Source organism: Ictalurus furcatus, chromosome 6 (genome assembly GCF_023375685.1).
Source record: "Ictalurus furcatus strain D&B chromosome 6, Billie_1.0, whole genome shotgun sequence".
In the NCBI taxonomy this organism is placed as follows: domain Eukaryota; kingdom Metazoa; phylum Chordata; class Actinopteri; order Siluriformes; family Ictaluridae; genus Ictalurus; species Ictalurus furcatus.
In genome coordinates this window covers 31,219,095-31,235,182 of record NC_071260.1, presented here as the reverse complement: position 1 = coordinate 31,235,182, position 16,088 = coordinate 31,219,095, and the positions used below count along the sequence as shown (strand labels likewise).

The 16,088-nt window shown below is 36.4% G+C and overlaps 1 protein-coding gene across 4 annotated transcripts in view; it reads left to right on the top strand.

The window, feature by feature from the left end:
* Positions 1-15,830, top strand: part of LOC128609188 (uncharacterized) — a 39,075-nt gene extending 23,245 nt beyond the window's left edge. The window contains exons 14-27 of one of the 4 annotated variants that reach the window (XR_008386193.1): positions 232-299; positions 393-705; positions 2,034-2,263; positions 2,481-2,659; positions 3,243-3,334; positions 4,907-4,971; positions 5,121-5,338; positions 7,158-7,441; positions 7,593-7,703; positions 7,786-7,930; positions 8,177-8,215; positions 14,286-14,333; positions 14,447-14,703; positions 14,813-14,884. Coding sequence is in view for 3 of the 4 variants with exons in the window: in XM_053627654.1 (XP_053483629.1) it covers positions 232-299; positions 393-705; positions 2,034-2,263; positions 2,481-2,659; positions 3,243-3,334; positions 4,907-4,971; positions 5,121-5,338; positions 7,158-7,441; positions 7,593-7,703; positions 7,786-7,930; positions 8,177-8,215; positions 14,286-14,333; positions 14,447-14,561; positions 14,813-14,918 (2,013 nt within the window). In the remaining variant the exon portion in view is untranslated. Of the gene's footprint in view, positions 1-231; positions 300-392; positions 706-2,033; positions 2,264-2,480; positions 2,660-3,242; positions 3,335-4,906; positions 4,972-5,120; positions 5,339-7,157; positions 7,442-7,592; positions 7,704-7,785; positions 7,931-8,176; positions 8,216-8,608; positions 9,079-14,285; positions 14,334-14,446; positions 14,704-14,812 lie in introns of those variants that run through there. The other 3 variants (XM_053627654.1, XM_053627655.1, XM_053627652.1) reach the window with 3 other exon arrangements.
* The last annotated feature ends 258 nt before the right edge of the window (positions 15,831-16,088 follow it).

Genomic DNA, 16,088 nt, shown 5'->3' with positions numbered 1-16,088 from the left:
GTGGCATGTGAGAGAAAGGGAGATCAGAAATATATGTAGTCAAAACAAAATACATGTAATGCATCAGCATGAATAGGTATTATGTGTTAAGGATATTTATGGATTCATAATCACAGACTCCTTACAGCTTGGGAACTGCTTGTATAATCATTTATTCCTATAACCATATATTCATAATTTTAATCTCTCTATATCTTTCATTCACATGTGGGGTTTTTTTGCTCTCAACAGAGCTCTTTTACTCCCTTGTCACCTGATGATACTTCAGCTGACGCTTGTCTCTTCACTACTCGTAAAAGGTACTGTAGTCACGCCTTCTGTCTCATGCTCCTTCATGATAGTGTGGCATTATGAGTACCTGAAGGATTTAATTTCACCTTTTACTATTTCAGGAAGAAGAAGGCCCTGGACGCGAGTCCAAACAATCCAGAGAAGAAATCTAGACAAAAATGTTTTGACAAAAACATACCAGATTCCATTATGAGCCCTGCTAGTGATGCCAATAAAGTGGAATGTAAAGACATTAAAACAGCACTGAAGGATGATGGTGATGATGTGATTGACAAAAGCATGATAAAGAAGGAGCAGAGCAATAAAATCACAAAGGCCAGCTTTGAAGATCAGCAAAAGTACTCATATATCATGGACACAATAAGGCAGCTCCAAGATAAGCTGATACAGTTTAAAAAAGTGCTCAAGACAGAGGTGAGTATCTAAATTGATTACATTTTGTGTTGTGTATATGGTAGTCATAATTTATAAATATTAGAGGGAAATGTACTCTAAACTAAATTAATCTAAATAAGGATGTATCGTGTCTTATTGCTTTCGTTCGTATCTTGTCTGTCATGTAATGAGTTTAGGAGACGGATGCAAATGCAGATAAGGCAGCTTTAATGAGAATAACAATCCAAAACGTAGAGCACATATCAAAAACGTTAGCCAGTCCATGATCAGGCAGTCATACAAACAGACTGGGTTGTGAAACTAGGCAGAGAAGTGATGTTACAGAAAGTAAGAGGTAGTGAGTTCCACACAAAATGACCTTCCACCTGCATGGGACAGCAGAAATCTAGGAATGGACAAATGGCCAAGCTCTGATGATCTAAGGGACCGAGTAGGGCAGTATGGATGAAGTAAGTCAGACAAGTAGGAGGGGCAAGACCGTTTAGTGCCTTGAATGTTAGAGGCAGTATCTTAAATTGAATATGTGATGCAACAGGTATCCAGTGGAGATCATGCAGAAGAGGAGTGATATGGACAGAGCGCCATTTTTGTAGTAGGCAGTGTAGATATAGGAAAACTAAAGCTAAGTTTTAAAAGTTTATGATCAGAGAAAGCAAAATCAGAAGCAGTAGCAGAGACATTATATATACCAGATGAACAGATGAGATCCAGTATATAACCCCTGGAATGAGTGGCAAAAGTGACATGTTGGATTATATTGAAGCAATCCAACACAGACATTCATTACACTGCATTACACATTCATTACACTGTACAGTGTTTTCATGTATATTAAAATCATCAAGTACAATTACAGATGAATATCTAGTACAGACAAGAGTGAATAGTTGACTAATCTCAGAAAGAGAGAGATCTTGGTGGTCGATAGATTAAGATCACAGCCATTGATGTTTGACAACCATTTTCAATGCTAGGTATACAAAAGAGTCAACATCATGATACTCAACTTCGATATTTTCATATTCTCACAGCAAACTATAGCCAATCCTCCACCTCTACGATGGGGGCGTGGTTTAGAAAAATAGATATACCCTGGTGGTGTAAGGAGGTTTAAATTCAGGAAGTCATTTGGCAACTGCCACGTATCAGTCAGAAGTAACATATCCAGGTTTGCATCAGTGATTATGTCATTTAGCATGGATGCTTTATCAGTCAAAGAGCGAGTGTTCAGTAGAGCACACCGCAGATTAGGAGACACAGTTTTGCAGTTGCCAATGTTGGGATCGATGTGTAGTGACTTTTATTTTCATAGCTGCTCACACATTTTTCCTGCTGTGATTTACCAGGAGCACGGAGTGGACACATTTTCGAACTACTGTGAGAGCCTGCACAAAGATTTAGAGGAAATGAAGACAGAAATTGAAAAGGTGGAGGTAAGTGCGAAAGATCATGGACCTTCAACAGAAACCTCCAACCCAGGAAGAGGAAAAGACTCACAGTTTCGGACATGGAAGGATGAGACACAGTACAGATCAGGGAGAGAGAGAGGACACAGAGATAATAAAATGCATTCACCGTAAGAGCTCTATTATTAAAATCCAGTTTAAGAGTCACAAAAATCAGACATGATCAGATTAATATTTTATATTATGAAATAGTTTGTGCAGTTTATACTGTATAATATACTGTCGATTATCTGGCAGGTGAGACAGAAGCCATAGTCCTGGCCTGCACTCTAACAGAATAACTCAAATGGAGTGACTCATATAGAGTTTCTTTTCTCTTCTTTTCAGCCTCATGTTAAGAGAACTCAGACAAAGAGTGACACGTCTCCTGGTCACCTTCGTCCCTGCTCTGGACCTTGAGCAGGTCATTGAAAAGATTCTCGCTCAGGTTGTAGATGTGATCTCCCCTACAGAGGCAGCTGTATTGACCAAAGAAGTAGAAGTTCATGAGGAACATTTATCATCTGGTTGGTTTTTTAAATAAAAGCAAAAGTTCTCAATTTCCCAATCTAATACACTGTTTTTAAATCTTTTTTATAAATTCATAATATTTACAGTTGTTTTTTCAACTTTTTCTTGTGCTTTGTTGACATAATCTTTTCTACTTTGTTGTTTGGGGTCCCATAGACCCCAAAAGTAACATTCATTTCAAAATGAAAAATTTTTCCTATGAAAATGTTTATTCAGTTTTCTGTTAAATATTGTAACACACTAGGCTTGCATAGAAATGGAGATCTGGCACATTCTACCTTTTAGAGCTGCTGCTGTTGGAGTGACAAGGGTTCAGTCAGACTCTAGGTCTTCCTGACCCTGATTGGCAGAAATGCTAGCATGTACCTAAACTTTGCCTGGTGGAAAGGTCAATAATACAGTATCAATCCATCTGGTGAAATGTTTTTGGGAGACTGGGTGTCACCAGAGAACCCAGAGGAAACCCACACAGACACAGGGAGAACATGTGAAAGTAAAACAGAGAGTAACCCAAGCTCAGGATTAATTATGTTTATGTGCTTTGTTTTTCTTTGCACATGGATTTTATGGAACATGAAGGAGAAGACAATCGCTCAAAATCTACACAGCACTCTCACACCAGAGATATAAGATTTGCTAGTGAGGACACTGAGGATACAAACTCTCCCAAGGTTAGATTCAACTGTATTAGAATAAAGTTTTTAAATAATATTGCTTGGTATTTTGTTTCAGAACCATATTTTACCATACTATACCATACCATACTATACCATATTTTACCATACTATACCATACCATGTCATACCATACTATACCATACCATACCATACTATACCATATTTTACCATACCATATCATACCATACCATACTATACCATACCATACCATACCATACATGTTACCATAGTTAATTAGGGGATCTGCTTTTTTTTTTTGCATCAGAGATCATTTTAAAACAATTGATTAGATACAGATCTATTTTAGTCTTAACTCGCTATATCAGAATTGCATTTGATCAAATGTTTACGCACACCAAGTTGACTCTCTGGAAGATTTCAGGAATTAATTTAATGACGTTTAGAAACTTCTGATTGTCCAGTAGTTATAATGAGGAGTTAATTGGAAGTGCAACTGTGGCTTTATAAGGGCCTTTCTTCCAAACAACTCAGCCAAGACCTAAAAAAAAATCTATATCTGGTTCCTACTTAGGTGCAATTTCCAAACAACAGACGGTACCACAAAATCAGTACAAATAATAAAAAAAATATATTTAAAAAAATATTGGTTTGAGATTGGACTGAAATTTGTAGGTGATCATTGGCTTTTTAAAAGGATGTTCGGGTGAAACTAAAAAAAAATGGCCATAATAATCAGTACTATGTATGAAGGGAAAAGGGTGAGACTTTTAAAATGAAGAATACCATCCTTACTCAGAAGCATGGGTGTGGCAGCATCAGGTTGTTGGGGTGTTTTGCTGGTAAAGAGACTGGTGCATTTCAGAAAATAGATGACATCATGCGGAAGGAGGATTATCTAGAAATACTAAAGCAACATCTAAGTACATCAACTAGAAAGTTAAAACATGGCCACAACTACGACTTCCAGCAGGATATTAATCCAAAACATACGTCCAAATTTTTAACAAAATGCCTTATTGACAACCAAGTGAAAGTATTGGAATCACAAAGCCCTGACCTGAATCCCATAGAAAATGTGTGGACTGAACTGAAAAGGTGTGTCTGAGCAAGGAGGCCCACAAACCTGACTGAGTTACCTCAGATCTGTCAGAAGGAATGAGCAAAAGTATTGTGAGAAGCTTGTAGAAGGCTACCCAAGTGTTTGATTCAAGTTCAATCAATTAAAAAGCAATGCCAAATATTAATAAATTGTATGTAAATGTTTGACTCACTGAAAATCTGATATAATAAATAAAAGCTGAAATAAATCTGGCTCTTAGCAATTAATTTAAATTATCTCATTGAAATAAATTGGATACCCTAATTGATTTAACACAGGAAATGTATGGTAAATTAAATGTGTGGAGTTGTGAAAAATTTAGTTCAAATGTCTTTAGCCTCTAGGTGTATGTAAACATTTGGCCTCAACTGTACTATTATTGAGTCCCCACATATTTACGCCCACTGGCTCCATAGAATACATTTTCACGTGTTGTGTGCTCATGAAATATTTTTGTAAACGGTTGCTGCATTATACTTTTCTTGTATGTTTCTTCTGTTCAACAGCACTCAGTAGTCAGAGATGCACTGATTCCTGAATTAGAACACTGTGCTGACAGTGGTGCATACAGGTAATGCATGGGCTTATTTTATTCTGTCCTTCAAAAAAAATTGGTTAATTGTTGACATTATTTACATGGGATTTTTGGTAACATGTTCCAAAATAAAAACAAGCCAGATTTTTATGTTTTCACTGTCCTTTATGTCTTTCGCTCTGCAGGTTTTTGTGCTCTCATGCTGGTCAGTTTCACTGTAAATTGACTAACCTTGTCTTTGAGATGAAAGGGAATGGGGAAGTGCTGTACACAATAGTGTCCTGGGATTACAGTCAGTGGCAGGGCATCGGCCAATTCCAGCCTGCAGGACCCCTGTACAACATCAAATGTGCTGAAGGTTCAATTCTTTATCTGCACCTCCCACACTGCGAGATACAGACTGGTAAGATCATTTTGGATTAACGTTATGATTCTAATCAACCTAATAAATGAGAAATGCAGAGCTATGTGTGAGAAAAAAACATGATATGGAAGTGTTACAGTGATCTGAAACATAAGTTGAACACATATAAAAAGTGGGAAGCCTGTTTTCATGTTTAAAATGTGTGTGTGTGTGTGTGTGTATATATATATATATATATATATATATATATATATATATATATATATATATATATATATATATATATATTAGTGTAGGTACCACTTGTGTTACCAACAGCTCTGACCTGTGGAAGCATGGACTCCACAATGTGTGCAGTGTTGACTGGAATTAGCCAGGATCTACAAGACATTAGCAGTAGATCCTTTAACTGCTATAAGTTGTGAGGTGGGGCCTCTATGGATCAACCTTTTTTCCTGCATATCCCAAATTATCCTGTTGAAAGAGGCCAATACCATTAGGGAGTACCATTGCAATGAAAGGGTGTACTTGGTCTTCAACAATGTTAAGGTCACATAACATCCACATGAAGGTCAGGACCCAAGGTTTCCCAGTAGAACATTTCCCAGAGCATATCACTGCCTCCACAGGCTTACCTTCTTCCAATAGTGCATCCTGGTGCCATCTCTTCCACAGGAAAGATACGCACATGCACTCGGCCGGTCATGTGATGTAAAAGAAAACATGATTCATGAGACCAGGCCACCTTCTTCCATTGCTGCATGATCCAGTTATGATGCTCACATTGTAGGCGCAATTAACTTTTTCAGCAATTTGTGCTACAGCTATAGCTCTTCTGTGGAATCGGACCAAATGGGCTCGCCTTCACGCCCCATGTGCAGCAGAGAGCATTGGGCACCCATAACCATGTTGCTGGTTCACCAGTTCTTCCTTGAATCACTTCTGGTACTGTAGGTGCTAACCACTGCATACCTGGAACACCCCACAAGACCTGCCAATTTGGAGATGCTCTGACCCAGTCATCTAGCCATCACATTTTGGCCCTGGTCAAAGTTGCTCAGATCCATACACTTGCCCATTCTTCCTGCTTCCAACACATCAACTTTGAGAACTGACTGTTCACTTGCTGCCTAATATATCCCACCCCTTGACAGCACATTGTAACAAGATAATCAGTGTTATTCACTTCACCTGTCAGTGGAAACTAAGCACACAAGTCATTCTACCAAAGAATGGTTAAAGAAGAATAAAGTTTTGGAATGGCCAAGTCAAAGTCCTGACCTTAATGTAATGGAAATGTTTTGGAAGGACCTGATGCAAGCAGATCTTGTGAGGAAACCCACCAACATTCCAGAGTTGACGCCGTTCTATGCTGAGTAATTGGCTAGAAATCCTCCAAACTGATGTGCAGGACTGATCAATAGTTAGCGCAAATGTTTAGTTGCAGTTATTGCTGCACAAGGGAGGTTACACAAGATAGCGAAAACAAAAGTTCCCATACTATTGCCAATCACAGATATGTAATATTGGATCGTTTTGACTAAATATAATAAATAAATGACCAAGTATAATGTTTTTGTTTCATTTGTAGTCGCTCAAGCCTTTACACCTTACCATTTCTCTTGCATTCAGCACATTGACCACAAGAGCCGACTGTCCGCTTATCATCTGATATATCCCAGACCTTGATATGCGCCAGTGTTTCAAGATATTCAACACTATTTACTTTGTCTGTCAGTTGTCATAAAATTTTTGCTCATTGGTGTATTTAATGACACTATTTACCATAATAATTGGAAAAATAACTTGCCAATAATAACTTGGGTATGTCTGCTGGATTTTGTCTCTTCCTTCTCAGTTCCTTGCAGCATTGATTATGGTCCTGATGAAAATCAGGTTGGACTGTTTGTGGCACATTTCAGTGATGATAATGTGGAGATCATTCAGCCCCTGAAAGTAACAAATACACACGTGATCTTCAAAGTCCAAGGTCTCTCCCTCTTTGGCTTGTTAAAAAAATGGATCTTCTTTGAAAAACCCATCAGTGCCCAAGTCCTTCTCTTCTACAAAGAAATGATTGGAAACCAAAGAAGGAGAAAACTGCACATTCACTTGTTGCCAGGAAATGTGCCAGTTGAAGAGGTAATGTACTAATCTACATTAATCAGCTGAAGTTTCACACAATGTCTTTTCTTGTGATGAACACAATTTCTACCAAACTATCAGTCATGGGATATTTTTTAAGTTAAAAAATTAAATGTTTTTCTTAAATATTCTTCACTTGACCATGAAGGTGCAGAAAGTAAATCAGTGCAACACGTACATTCAGTGCAGCTCCATATGTCAACTGACCCGTGGTAAAAAATACAGACCACTCTGTGAGCCTTATGTATCCCAGCCAAAGGTAAACCACAGTTTCATTTTTGAAAAAATAAGATCGCTTCACACATTGCAATAGTGTATTCAGCTATCTTTGGTTTTCTTAGGTTGAGACATTTGGCTTTGACTATGGCCCTAACTATCACCCCACATTTGAGGTGATCCTTAATACCGGGGCTGAAGACCTCACATTGGGTCTTTTGGATGAATTTGGCCAGGAGGTGTGGGAGCCTCGTCAGATCTTTCTTACAGGTACCTCATTTTTCAGTTTCGTATTCGAATTTGACAGAAAGCATTGGCGTAGCTTTCAGCTTGTCAAAGCAAACCCAGAACAATACCCCTCCAAGCCTTCAAAGTTCACCCTCCTCTGCACCACTGATTTATAAGTCCTGGGATGTTCATATACATGTAGCTCTGGGTTGATTTTGCTATAATATTAATTAAGACCACATTATACTATCATAGTACTGAATCTTGTTTTCTGTCTTATCACCTCAGCTGATAGTACAGAAGCAGTTCCAGTCGAAATGGATACAAGTAAGACTTTCTGACTGAAATTTATCATTTATTTGATTTATTTTAACATTATAAAGTGTGCACTGCAACATTAGATTTAGTTTTTGCTTCATTGACCACTGTTTATCAAATGGAAAAACATGAAAGAAGTTCTCGCCCTGCAGCCATGTTACGTATCATATATTTTTAAACACAAAGTATAGTTTAATTAACTTTTTTTTATGGTGTGTGTAAAATATTGTTTGGGATAGAAACAATTTCCAGTTCAAGATACTGGCATTTGTATGAAACTTATTGATTTTTAATTATTTTGATTTGTCAAAATAAATGTACTTATGATGAAGTTGGGATGAATTCTGTTGAAAGAGCCCTGCTATGTACATTGTTATAAATTAATGTTTATCTCTATATTAGATGTTCAATTTGTAGATAAACACAGAGACGTGCTCATACAGAGAGTTTCGATGGTAGAGCAAATAGCAGACACTCTACTAACCAAAGAAATCATCGATGCTGAAATGTACAGTATAATCCTAAATGCAACAACACCACAGGAGAAAATGAGGATATTGTACAGCTTTCTCGACTCAAGAGGAAGAGTTGTGAAGGCAGAATTCTATCAAGTCCTTAAGGAGAAGGAACGTTTCATAGTGGATGACCTGGAATCATTAAATAATGCATAGTTGATCCTCAAAGGAGAATTTTACACACTCTGAAATGTGAACCACAGTTAAGATCCCAGTACTGGTTAATACAAGCCCACACTCATTTCACTGATAAACTTTAATGGAATTCTACAGAACACAAGCAGATGTTTGTTTAAATATTTGTATTAATATATTTATATAATGAAGTCAGAAAAATCTATACCATACTATTTTATATCAAAATAAATCCAAACATTTTTACAAATGCTTTCCTTAACATGGTACGTTGTATTGTTTTTTATTACTTTTTTGAAAAACACATTTAGGTGCATTTATGAACTCTGAACTGATATGTACATCTACTATATTAACATAACACACAACACACACACACACACACACACACACACACACACATATATATATATATATATATATATATATATATATATATATATATATATATATTTATATATATATATATATATATATATATATATATATATATATATATATATATATATGTGTGTGTGTGTGTGTGTGTGTGTGTGTGTGTGTGTGTGGAAGGCATCGGAACCAGATTTAACATAATTATATTTGATGATGTCATGCCAACATAATTATAATTGATGATGATGACCCTTTGACCTGTCAAGATCATTCTATTTAATGATGATGACCTTTGACCTAGACCTGACACATCTAATTAGTGATTTTTGATAGTATACGAAATATACAAAGTAAATCCCTCTCTACTCTAGTAGAGTTCCTGCCAAATTTAATGAAACACCCGCATACAATTCCCTCCACTAATATTGGCACCCTTGGTAAATCTGAGCAAAGAAAACTGTGAAAATTGTGAAAAAACTGTGTCTTTATTGTTTAACCTTTTAATCTTTTGTTTAAAAAAATCACAAGAATACTCTGCTCTCATGGATACCAAACAACTGCCAACAAAAGACAGGTTTGTACAAAAATATCTTTGTTAAATATAGCTGTGCAGCAATTATTGGTAACCTTCTAGTCAATACTTTGTGCTACCTCCGTTTGCCAAGATAACAGCTCTGAGTCTTCTCCTATAACGCCTAATGAGGTTGGAGAATACATGGCAAGGGATCTGAGACAGTGTTCCTGAATACAGAATCTCTCCAGATCCTTCACATTTCGAGGTCCACGCTGGTGGACTCTCCTCTTCAGTTCACCCCACAGGTTTTCTATGGGGTTCAGGTCAGGGGACTGGGAGGGTCATGGCAGGATCTTGATTTTGTGGGCAGTAAGCCATTTTCGTGTTGATTTTGATGTATGTTTTGGATCATTGTCCTGCTGGAAGATCCAACCACGGCCATTTGAAGCTTTCTGGCAGAGGCAGTCAGGTTTTCATTTAATATCTGTTGATATTTGATAGAGACCATGATGTCATGTATCCTAACAAAATGTCAAGGTCCTCTGGCAGAAAAACAGCCCCAAAACATTAAAGATCCACTACCATATTTAACCGTGGGCATGAGGTACTTTTCCATTTGGCTACCTCCCTGTGTGCACCAAAACCACCTCTGGTGTTTATTACCAAAAAACTCTATTTTGGTTTCATCTGACCATAGAACCCAATCCTATTTGAAGTTCCAGTAGTGTCTGGCAAATTGAAGACGTTCGAGTTTGGTTTTGGATGAGAGTAGAGGCTTTTTTCTTGAAACCCTTCCAAACAACTTGTGGTGATGTAGTTGAGTTCGGATTGTAGTTTTGGAGACTTTCCGACCCCAAGACACAACTAACTTCTGCAGTTCTCCAGCTGTGATCCTTGGAGATTTTTTATCCATTCGAACCGTCCTCTTCACAGTGCGTTGAGACGATATAGACACACGTCCAATTCCTGGTTGATTCATAACATTTCCAGTTGACTGGAACTTCTTAATTATTGCCCTGTTGGTGGAAATGGGCATTTTCAATGCTTGTGCTATTTTCTTGTAGACACTTACCATTTTGTGAAGCTCAACAACATTTTGCCACACATCACGGCTATATTCCTTGTCCTTACCAATTGTTATAAATGACTAAGGGAATTTGGCATGTTTGTTACCTCATATTTATACCCCTGTGAAACAGGAAGTCACGGTTGAACAATTCCTTGTTCCTCGTCCCCCAGGTGTACTAAATAACTGTCAAATATAAATGGAAATATACTTCAAATATATTTTTCTCATTTGAATTCATATGAATAATTGTTGCACACCCATATTTTTTTTTTTTTTAAAGGTTAAACAATAAAGACAATTTTTCACATCCTTCTTTGCTCATATTTACCAGGGGTGCCAATATTAATGGAGGGCAATCTAAATGAATGTGGTTTGCATTTTTTCAACTTCAGATCTCATAATCTTTGGAAGAGTTTTGTTGTCTGCTCCTGTTTCTAGAAAATCGCTATTTTCAGAATGAATTTCTGTTTATAATCTCATTTACCTAATCCAGATGTTTTAATGAATAATTAAGACAGATGTGTTGGATTAGGGATGGATATGAATTCTACAGTGTCTCTATACAGGGACAGTTGTGAACTATTATCAGCAATGAAACACAGAAGACATAGATCTGATCGAATGCTGCCATCTACTGTGCAGAAAACTACACAGACTGTAGCCTAAAGCTGTGCACATTCAAAATATGAAAACTAATCACTGAATGTCCATTTCACATTCTTCAGCACCATTGAAAAAGAGTTGCGACACGATTTGATCTCGCCGCAACGCAGTCACATAGTTCATGTAGCTTTCAATAGTTCCAAATAAGACAGCAGCAGAGACTATATTTGCAGCAATTTTTGGTAAATATTAACACATAATGTGCTATGATTACTACATTGTCTACATTTATTGTAGCTTTTTGTCTGTGGAGTGATGGAGAGACTTTTGGAAGAAAAAGGGGATTGTTCCCATGACGTAGAATACATTTACAGTATTCATACTTTTTTCATGCATAATTACTCACATCCTAATGTTATCTTATGTTAAGACATTCACATGCGCATGCACAACAAGTGAATATCAATGAGTGCAAGTAACTGCTCAATTCAACCCATGAAAGAAGTTTGGTCAATAGTGCAAAATAAACAAGGCAAATAATTGCATTCAGCAAAACATTTTATTATATAATATATCCAGGGAGAGGGTAGATAAGTTTTTCCTTGAATGGGCAGTCTTCATAGAAACTCATTCGACCTCCTAAAGAGAGAGAAAGATGGCAGAAGCAGGCCGCTTTTATGAAATTCCTAGAGAGTGATTAGGTTGAAATTAATGGGTGACATTGATAAATAAAATGACAGTCTATAAAAATATTATATCTCTTATTATAATATATTATTATTTTTATTTATAATTTTTTCCCTGAATGTTTGATATTGAGGGTGGGGTGGGGTAGGGGGGTGTTCTTGCGATGCCAAAAACCAATAAATATAATGTTAATGTTATAAATAAAATACTTTCATAGATCAAGGTTACCATGGTTGGCTGTGCAGCATTTGGATGCAAAAAAAGAAGAAGAAAAAAAATTATAGTATTAATGAGCCCAGATAATTTTAATGTCTTTCATAAACAGCAGAATACCTGCTTATAACAACAGACCAGTCTGATGTGTGTAGAGGTGTGTGTGGTTCTGTTGTATTATTTGCCTGTGTTAAAGAAATGAAAGAAAGGAAATAATAAGAATATCCAATCTGTTCAACAGCTGGAACTTGAGATTTATTGCATCAGTGATAATAGGGATATCTCTTGCTTTAGACTTCTCTATCACCTCCTCAGAGAGAGAGAAAAAAGTGTTATCTTAAGATAATGTCAAATTAAATGTCATCCAAATACTTAAGTGATGTTGGTCCAATAAGCACACTGTAATATTCTCTTGAGGTTGCACTCAACAAAATCTTTATGTACACATATCAATGTTTTATCAGTCTAATCAAAGTTGGGCTGCAATTCCAACTGCCAGTTTATTAGGTACACCGGGTTAAAACTAATACAGTCTAACTTTAACAACAAATCTAATCACCTAATATACAGTATACTTTGTATGTTAACAAATGCCAATAACTGCAATTAATTTGAGATAAATGTAGGTCAACTGACATCTGGTTGACATATGGTAGTTAGTGAAGTGTTCCTCAGGCTAACTGCAATTAGAATCTAACTAGCTATTATCTAACAATAAACATTAAATAAAGCTGGCTACATAAGACACCACTACTAACTAGATTCGCGAGAGGTCAGCTAATGCGATAAAATGTTAAAAAAAAAAATAAAAAAAAAACTCAGTTTTAAATATATTAGGTGGATTGAACACAATGAAATTTAGTTGTGACCAAATGTTCAAAAATCATGGAAAAAGGAAAAATTTATATATTTTTGAATGTACATAGATGTCTACTCGTTCACAAAATCACCCACTCCTTTCTCAAACACTCTCCCCTCCATTCACAAAACCCTGCTAAGCCACGCCTTTACTGCCACAATATTATATATACAACAGTAAATGTTTTACTCCTACTTATGGTGGTTTTAAAGCTGAGATGGATCATTTATTCAAATGCAAGACTGATGTACACAAAGAAAATAATAACTTCTGTTTATTTGATATTTTGCACATGTTTGAAGTGAAATAATAAGGCAGAAAGGTTTCATGTGTATAACAGCTTCCTTGCATGTGACCTGGAGATGCAACCACTCAACCTCAATGTTGTTCTGTTTTATCATTTGTGTTCTCATATTTAATCCTCTGCATGTTTCTATATATTTATGTTTCTATATATTTATGTATATATATATATATATATATATATATATATATATATATATATATATATATATATATATAAGTATTTAGGCCAAAAAGTATTTTGACACTCAATTGTGGCTTTATTAAGGATCACAGTGATTTGTAAGTGTGACTTTAGTGTCTGAATACTTTTTGGGGCCACTGTATGTGGTTTATTGTGTGCACACTAAAGCAAACTCAAAATACCTTTACGTATTGCACGACTGCCATGTTTTTGCCTCACTGGATAATTGCATGAATGAGCAGCTCTACCTAATAAAGTTCCTAATAAAGTGGTAGGTGAGTGTAAAACTCATTTGTATGGATCACATTCGAATGTCAGTAAGGTTCTTGGTAGTGTGGTTAATTTTCTGTACACTTTGTGGGAGATAATACAGCGGGGGAAATAAGTATTGAACGCGTCAACATTTGTTTCAGTAAATATATTTCCAATGAGGTTATTCACATAAAATTTTCATGAGACATTAGTATTAACTCAAGAAATCTGTATATATAAAGAAATCCAAACATTAGAGTCCATAAATATTTATGTGCAATAAAGTGGAACAATACAGGAAAAAAGTATTGAACATGCTAACTGAAATTTATTTAATACTTAGTGGAGAAGTCTTTGTTTGTAATGACAGTTTCAAGACGCTTCCTGTATGAAGAAATTAATGGGCTGCAGTATTCAGGTGTGATTTTGGCCCATTCTTCTAAATATATTGTCTTTAAATCTTGTTCAGTTGGATTCGAGTCAGGTGATTGACTGGGCCATTCTAACGCCTTGATTTTTTTTCTCTGAAAGCAATCGAGAGTTTCCTTTGCTGTATGCTTTGGATCGTTGTCCTGCTGGAAGATCCACCACATCTCATCTTCATCATCCTGGTGGATGGCAGCAGATTCTCCTCAAGAATCTCCTGGTAAAGGGTTCCATTCATCATTTTTTCAATTATATGACGTCTGCCAGTACCATGTGATGAAGAACAGCCCCACACCATGATGCTTCCACCTCCAAACTGCCATTTCTTCTCCAAACACTTTGTGTAGTATCACAGCCAAAAAGTAAATTTTTGCTCTTGTCTGACCAGATTACACTCTCCCAGTATTTCATAGGCTTGTCCAAATGAGTTGTAGCAAACTTTAAACAAGCTTTGACATCCTTTTTCTTTAGTAATGGAGTCTTGCGCGGTGAGCATGAGCAGTGGAGTGCATTGCCTATTGTTTTCTCTGTGACGATGATACCTGCTGCCTCCAAGTGTTTCTGGAGCTCTTTCTGAGTGGTCCTTGACTCTTGGGCTACTCTTCTGACTATTCAGCAGAAGGCAACAAGAAGAATGGCTAACGTTATGGATGAGAGAGGGGGAGTTAGCGATGTCGACATGACTGAGAATAGAGACATTCCTGATCACCCATGGCCATATATGAGGGAGATGTTAGAAATTGTCAGTGTCAAAAACGATTCCTGGTGAATGCGTTGTGAATTGTGTCAACCAAAAAGCACGAAGTGCTGGCTTTTAAGAATTCGCCCTTGAATTTGAGAAAGCTCATACAGGTAAATGACATGTTTTATTGTTATCTCTTTCTTGTCATGAGCCAATTCATTGTTTTCAGTAATAATAGTCTATTTACTATGTTTGCTAGGGCTGTAACGTTAAACATAAATTCATATGGGTGCTTTAGTGCAGCTCAACTTTAGTGCAGCACATGTGTTTGCTAACGTTAGCATTAACACACACACACACACACACACACACACACACACACACACACACACACACACTATTCTTTCTTCTTTCTTCAGTAATAAGCTGTCACCTGAAACCTAACAGGTTTAGTCAGATAGTTTCCACATGCTGTAGAGCTGTAATTTTCTTTCTCTTTACATTTCAATAAAATGTACAGTATAACACCTCAATGTTGTCATTTTTAAAGCATTATAGTAATTTTGAGTTGTTTGAGGTGATGGCATTTTTTTTCCCGTCAGCTTAGTGTTTTCTCTGCTTGTGTTCTACATGGTGGTTGTTCAGCCTGGATAGATTCATTAGCTATCAAAATTTGAAATGTATTTTTTTGTATTAATGTGTTAATATAATGTGAGGCCCAGTTATCAGTGTGACACTAAAACAGGTATTAGTAATGGCTACTTTTTACTTAAGTATATGTCAGAGTCCATATTTCTTTACTTTAACTTGAGTGAAAAATTGTAGTCAGTACTTCAACTTTTACCAGAGTCTTTTTAAACATGAGTATCTGTACTTGAGTGAAGGATGTGTATACTTTTGCCATCTCTGTATCCCAGTTATGTAATTTCCCATTATCTCCACCAGACCTTAAGTTTATTATTTATTTAGTGCAGCCATAAATTTCACATTATCTTCTCCCTGGTTTGTTTCTTAAATCATTTGTGTCATTATACTAAGGGGCCTAAATGGTCCTACCATTCACTT